This window comes from Papaver somniferum, chromosome 9 (genome assembly GCF_003573695.1).
Source record: "Papaver somniferum cultivar HN1 chromosome 9, ASM357369v1, whole genome shotgun sequence".
Taxonomy (NCBI): domain Eukaryota; kingdom Viridiplantae; phylum Streptophyta; class Magnoliopsida; order Ranunculales; family Papaveraceae; genus Papaver; species Papaver somniferum.
In genome coordinates this window covers 196489372-196496323 of record NC_039366.1, presented here as the reverse complement: position 1 = coordinate 196496323, position 6952 = coordinate 196489372, and the positions used below count along the sequence as shown (strand labels likewise).

Sequence of the window (6952 nt, the reverse complement as noted above, 5' to 3'; positions counted from 1 at the left end):
TTTTAAACAATAAGCTTTAGCTCTGTAAGTTAGTTCATAGGTCTGGAAACAATATTGCTCATAGTCTAACATAAAAAGCTAGAGTTAAAACAATATCTTATTGTCATTATGACCATTATCCTCCGGCCATTGTCAAATGGACGAAGGAATAAATTTTATCAGTAACAAACACTAGATATCATGACTGGTCAGAGTGTTTATTGACCGGTCAACATTTTTTTCCGAGTGATTCTCCTCCCAAGAGCAACTTGTTCGAGTAATAATAATAATAAGAAATCTGGGCCGTTCATTTCTTTTTTATACCCTCAAATCATTCTACCACCGCCCTCCCTTCTCGTTTGTTCATTTTTCTGTCTTTCAATAACAAAACACCTTCATTAGAACCCTAATCAACAAGGAGAAGAAGAAGCCATGCCAAGCAGTGGGATCCCAGAAGAGTTATACCATGAAATCTTGATCAGATTACCAGTAAAATCCATGCTCAAATGTAAGTGTGTTTGCAAATCTTGGTTTCACCTAATTTCTAACCCTGGTTTTGTCAAATCCCACCTCCAACTAAATAAAAACAACTCTTGCAGCAGTAGTCTGTTGCTTGGACTGTTGCATGATGTAATGGCCTGGTTTTTTTTAGGCTTTATGATACCTGGGATGGTTGTTATTGTGGTGGTAAGGTGGCGGACTTCTTGTGTGTTTGGAACCCAGCCACCAGGGAATACAAGAAGATACCTCACAGTCCTAACTCACCAAATGCATTTCTTCAAGGGGATGTCTGCATACATGGTCTATCGTATTATGGTAAGAATGAAGATTACAAGTTTGTAATTGGGGCATGTTCTGATAAAAGTGGGTTGACTACTTTAGTGGAAGTCTTTTCGGTAAGATCAAATTCATGGAAAACTATCGAAACACCTTATAGGTTTACTTATGATGAGCAGAAATCTGGGGTACTTATTAATGGGGATCTTCATTGGTTAGCCAAAACGGAACATGGAGTTTGCATAGTCTATTTGGATAGCAGCAGTGATTTTCCATCATTCAAAGAGATTCAACTACCTAGAATACCCAATTTGGAGTTTGTTAGTGTTGGAGTGTTGGAAGAGGGACGCCTCTGCGTAGTTGTTGATAATGGTGGTCATGTTGGTCTTGGTCGTGTTGAAGTATGGGAATTGAAGGTTTACGGAGTTCCAGAGTCTTGGACTAAACGTCATGTTATCTCCAATGAGACAATAACTCAGGCAGTTGTGAATAAAACATTCGCGTTCAAAAGCTCTGTCATGAAGATCATTTGGTCTTTTAAGAATGGGAACATCGTATTCTTGTGTTCGGATGATGTGGTATTATATGATCCAAAGCATGGAACTGCTATTGAAAGAAATTTGGAAAGGTTTGCGGCTTTTGATTCAGAAGTCAACTATGTAGAAAGCTTAGTTTCAATCCATACTCTTAAGTGGGGGACAGAACTATTAGAGGAATCAACTGAAGACGAATCAACTGAAGATGAATTAACTGAAGACGAATCAACCTAAGTCGAATCAACTGAAGACGAAGCATAATAAGAATAAAAAAAAGAACATAAGACTGTGTTACTAGTCCTTGTAATGTAATTGAATTCATGTCCATGGTCTTTACTTTGGGAACTAAGTCATGGAGAACGATAGTTACTAGCACTGCTAAATGTCACCACCACCAGGTAGTTCTTCATTTCCTAGTCGAATGGTAACAAAGGTTTTGAGAAGTTCTCATAGACAAGTCTTAGAGCGGGTCATCTGTTTCAGAGGATAACTAATACATTGAAATGTTGCTCTCGATTAACATCCACAACGAGAAGATTCAGTCCATTCGATTCCCAGCTGATTGTACGCTATCCCTGGTGAATGAGCATCAATTTATTGAAGTTCATCAGCACCTTCTGGAGTTTAAAGGATACCCGTGTGTCGCACATTCTGAAAAGATAATGGTAAGCAACAGGTATTGTCACCTTTGCCCGTCATAAATGCAATGATCAGAGGACATTTTGCCTTTGTTGTTTTAAGGATCATCTATGTATATTGAAGGACAAGGTCAAACAAGTATGGGAAAAGAGGGAGACTTTCGAGGAGGGTTTACTCTGGCACTACTATTGCCACTAGTTCTACTACTACCACCGCTCCTACACGTATGCTGAGTTTCTCCCATCAGATGTTATTGTATTGGTTTGATGGAGACGTTCTTATTTTACAATTTACAGATGAAACATCTTAAGGTAGTAAAGTGCTCCAGCTCTTGCAATAAGCGAAATCGTGGCGTTTTCAAACTTAGGATGAAGAGAATCTCCGCAGGGCGCAATATTGATCAGGAGGATAATTCCTATTGTCAGGACATGGATTATCAGCTGCATGCTCAAGTGGAAAACATCCTTTCTCTGAAAACCTTCATTCCAGAAGAAGAAACTAAACTAGTAAGTTCAAAGGTTTGGTTGATTTGTAGCAGTCCATTAAAAATAAGCTACATGCAGGAGTTGTGTTTACGGGAAGAACTAGAGGAACAGATAAATATATTGCCTCCTTTAGTTAGTTTGTCCCGTTATTTGATTTCAGTAATGGTGACCAATATTTACTATTCATGTTTTCATTTGTTTCTTGGTGATTATTACTTAGAATGAATAGACAATGTGTTTACTACTATGCTCAGAAAGGTTTTGAATTCTCCACCTTACTGGACGCTACTTTTTCTGGCATCTCACATAAAATTCCTGCCTTCAAATTTAAAGCCGAAAAAAATATATAGGAAATGTGTTTATTCACAAACTTATTAGTTGTCTTAGGAACTGATAGTATCCCAGTCAAATTTTAAATGGAGGAATCACATTTCAGTTAGGTTATTCCGTACCTCTAATGTCCGTTGTGTTTCTATCTAAACAAGTTGGTGTTGTCGTGGCAGGATGCCTAAATTTAGGCTGCTCAGTTACTTTTTGCAGTTCTATGTTATTCAGTAAAACCAGTAGTTTGTTATTGTAGCCATTTGATGGATATGAGTCCTAAATTATGATTGTATGACCATTTCGCTTGTATATATTCTTAATGACTCAAAAATGAGTCATATATGCGGTTAAGATGTATTACCATCCAAGTTCATTGAGAAACTAGATTTCACAAGTGCTATAAATGACAATGATCTGTCAGTAGTTAGGAATATGATGCTGATTAGTTTCAAATTCGGATCGCTGGTATCAATTTCCTGGAGGGTGTCAAAGACCCCTTCACAAGCTGATGTTTTTAAGTTTTGTATGGGAACTGAAGAAGGCATATCTCTGGAAGTCGAATGGCTTTACTCTGAGTCAGAGGCAAAGCACACGTCTGCTAATTTCATTAATGCAATCAGTTTATGTGCTTTTTGGCTGATGCGTTGTCTTGAGAGTTCTGTTCTGCTCTCAAATTGCCGACTTTAAAGGTATTGAATTAGATATTCATTGCGTATTCAATGATTGGAAATATGGGTTTTAGATTGCACAATAGAAGTTCCAGGTTAGGTTAAAGGAAGCTCCAATGTACTGAGAGAATCAACTACAATTTACATGAACGTTCTTTCCTGAAACTGAGAGAACCATACGGCATTTGTGCTGTTTGATATGTACTCTGTGAAATCATAGACCCAATAGTCCAACTTTTGAATGAGAATCTTCAATGAAGCAGCTTTTGAGAACTACCTCTGCTGTCTTTTGAGATTTTTTGAAGACATTGAAGATGCTGTCTGTTGCCGCGATGGATACAACTTTGAGTGTTAGTTGGGCTTAATTTTGAGTATTTATTAAACTGCTCATGAATGTCATTTCTTGATTTTTCTTTTGTTATGTTTAATCGTGTTCATTTTTGTGTAGGTGGAGCTTTTAAGTGAACAAGCATCGTCTGTGGATAGGCATTGTAACGGCGGTGGTATGCTGGTCGTGGAGGTGTATCTAGGAACACAGATTACCATTAGTTAGTTTCCGAATTACTCTTCTGCTTCATGGCAAGATTTGAAGGTCAGTTGATATATCATATCTTCTACTTTTCTTTCATTCTCACCCCCTTCTGTTGTTTTGCGTGTTTATCTTTTCCAATCTGGTTTTTAAACACGTCTAGATCCCGTTTCTTCTGTGCACTTGTTATTCTAAATCTAAAGGTTGTTCATTGTGGTTAACTTTCGATTAACAACTTAAGATAGAATGCTCTTTATCCAGGAAAATAAATAGAACTCCTCTCTCCCTTTCCCAAACTAAAAGTACCCTAACAGAACCAGAAAAAAATAATGGAAGCTGTGCTTTTCACGAATTGAGGATAGTCATGCAGAACAGTAATGTTCAATTCACACAAGAAAATAAGATCTTTTTGATTTCTTGATGGAAGTTTTGTTGGTATTCAAAATTCATCAGCAGATTCTTTTTCTGTTAGTCGGCATTTTTCTTTGGATTTTTCTCGGAGGATTTTTCTTTGGTTATTCTGTTTATATAATTTTGAGCTAGCTTTTGTTGTTTGCTGAATGTTGGTCGGCATTTTACATAGGAGGCCCTGATTTCTTGGATCTTCTTTTTGTTGAGAAGGTAAACAATGTATTTGGCGCGGGTATCACCTCTAAAGATTTGCAAGGACCTTCTACAACAAAAGGGAAATTTAGCAAGTATTAGAGATATTAAGATTTAAGTGTTTTCTTTTGGCGGAATTAAACGCAAAGATGGTAACATGGTAATATCGTTATGGGAATCTTTCTCGCCCTCTTTGCTAAGGCATGAAGTACTGGTGTTTGATGTTTTCCGGTTGTATTTTATTGGGTTGAGCCTTTGAAGTGCCTCATTTTATAATAAATATCGTTCAATTACTTACTTTTTCTTGCCACTAAGCACAACCAAATACTTCAATGCAAATGCAGGAAAAAATAATCACAGAATTCGGCAATGTTCCGTACATTTGTGCTATTATGCAGTGATTAGTCACTGATCAGCACAACTGGTTTTCTCATTGCTTGTTGTTTGCCACTGTTTGTAGCTAGAGCTACTTATCATGTCTTTAATGGTCCCGAATCTAGCTTTTTGGTGAACGTTGGACTCATTTCAAATTTTAAATCACTGTATGATGAGAATTTAATCAGCCTAATTAACCACCTATGTCAATATTCGTTGGTCGATATCAGACAATGTACGTACTCAGAGTCGATTCCGGCTGCACTTGTAATGAATACTGTGCTTAATTCCACCATTTCTCTTAGTCACTGAGTGTGAATTCGACACCTTGATGCCGAGCACAGTTAACAAAGATGAGTAAGAAACTACTAAAAAATATTAATGTTAAGGTTTATTCACAATTTTCATTTTGGTTACTTATTACATTTCCATATGATAACTAAGACACTGCAAAATCTGTAAATTCGCCAATTTCTGCTACAATCTCTTGCAGAAGACGGTCGAAGATTTCTTGCCCAAACTCGGCTGCAATCTCTACCCATTCTTCCATTCTCTGCACTTGTTTTTTTAGCAACCAACTTGTTGTTTTCATGTCATCTTCTGTCAACTTGCATACTTGTTGCCACATTTCTTTGCAGTTACCGCTGGCATAGAATTCTGCCTTTGTTAATTCAACACTACTATTTGTTCTCGACTCCAAAACGTCGGTCACCGGAAAATGCCGAGACGTGTAGTCTGAACTTGCAGTATCCGTCGACAGTTTCCGTCTCGAATTTGAATTCCTCTCCTTCAATTCTTCTTCTGTTAGAACGTAACACCAGAATGCTTAAAAAGATTGAATTTTTAAAATTTAAGATTTGAATTCTGTAAAAAAGCAAAAGAAAAGTTACCTGAGACGGAAGAAGAATCATTGTCAAGTTGGAATTCATCAAGATTAAGAACAGAATTGGGACTCCAATTTTCCAACTCCGGTACTACTTCATCAACATTCTTCTGTAAACCACTCTTTCGGTTTCTCGCTTTCGTTGAATTCGATCCGTTGTTATCAGATATGATTTCCTTGAGTGGATGAACTAAACCCAAATCGTTTCTAATCTTATTCCTTCTCTGGAATCTTTCATTCTTGTTGACATCACATTTCACCCTCTCCTTATGTTCTTCCTCATCATTTTCGAATGTAAGAAGCAAGAATTCATCATTTTCAAGCTCAAAACATTCCGGCATTTCAAGAAACGACAACGACGACTTAACCCGCCGGTGTTTCCGATGATGATTCTGGTCTATTTTAGCCGAGAAATTGACTGAGTTTGCCGACCGGCTTCGTGCAATTGACTCTGGGTTCTTTTTCTTCTCAGTCATCGCCAATTCCAACTCTGTCATTGTTTCTAAACCCATTAGCCTAGCAACCAACCCTGGTGTTGATGGAGTCTTCTTCTGATCAAGCAATGTGAATTCATCATCATCATGTTGGACTTGATTCGGTTCTTTAATGCAGTCGAACGGGTGCGTTCGGAAACCGCCGACGCCGAGAAAACGTCGTATAATACTAGAGAAACACTTGGTTGTGACATTCTGAGAGTTGCTCAAGTTTGTATCTGAAGAATTTGAAGTTGAAGAAGTAGAAGGGGAAGATGACAGGGAAAAAGATATCTTCATTTGGAGACTAAAGTGAAGAAGAGAGTGGAATCGGGTTTTTTGGGGTTTAAGCTGTTGTGAATACCAAGGAAGACAAGGGATGATAAAAAGGTAAGCAACAGAGATTTGAATTAAAGAGACACTGAGGAAAAGCATGCCATCACTGTTTTGTCATGGAAAATGAGTGTCTAGGACAGTTGAGCGGGCTTTTACTATCCCAATACAATTTGAATGTCATTAACTAGTACTAGTAGTAGAAGGCAGACCACTCTCTAGGTATTGCTTGGAATGCGTGGACTGATTAACAACCTCCTTGGATACCGGAAGCATTTCTGATTTTCTAGAAGCAGAAATCAATCCAAAAGTCAGAAACAACAACAAAGTGCTAATAAAAGCGACAAA

At 37.7% G+C, this 6952-nt stretch overlaps 2 protein-coding genes across 5 annotated transcripts; one reads left to right on the top strand and one right to left on the bottom strand.

The window, feature by feature from the left end:
- Positions 1 to 342: 342 nt before the first annotated feature.
- Positions 343 to 4833, top strand: LOC113313802 (F-box protein At4g22390-like). Of its 4 annotated transcripts, none has more exons than XR_003342055.1 (4): positions 343 to 1690; positions 1829 to 2437; positions 3857 to 4000; positions 4559 to 4833. XR_003342055.1 is itself a non-coding variant. In XM_026562584.1 (4 exons), coding segments are annotated over exons 1-2 (897 nt in total). In that variant the 5' UTR covers positions 343 to 485; the 3' UTR covers positions 1527 to 2437; positions 3857 to 4000; positions 4559 to 4833. The 4 variants fall into 4 exon arrangements, 3 of the variants coding, with proteins under 3 accessions (XP_026418369.1, XP_026418370.1, XP_026418371.1); XM_026562584.1 differs by having other exon boundaries at positions 343 to 487; positions 632 to 2437; XM_026562585.1 differs by having other exon boundaries at positions 343 to 487; positions 632 to 2437; positions 4521 to 4833.
- A 521-nt stretch (positions 4834 to 5354) lies between these two features.
- LOC113313067 lies at positions 5355 to 6700 on the bottom strand. Its single transcript, XM_026561790.1, has 2 exons — positions 5806 to 6700; positions 5355 to 5716 (listed from the first exon to the last, which is right to left on the bottom strand). Exons 1-2 carry the CDS (start codon positions 6569 to 6571, stop codon positions 5355 to 5357), a joined length of 1128 nt encoding a protein of 375 aa, XP_026417575.1. The 5' UTR covers positions 6572 to 6700.
- Between the last annotated feature and the right edge of the window lie 252 nt (positions 6701 to 6952).

Bases quoted from the DNA above. Each gene is read 5' to 3' on its own strand.
- LOC113313067 (XM_026561790.1), bottom strand. From the start codon at position 6,571: ATGAAGATATCTTTTTCCCTGTCATCTTCCCCTTCTACTTCTTCAACT. The intron at 5,717-5,805 runs GTAACTTTTCTT...ACGTTCTAACAG, and splicing joins TGATTCTTCTTCCGTCTCAG to AAGAAGAATTGAAGGAGAGG.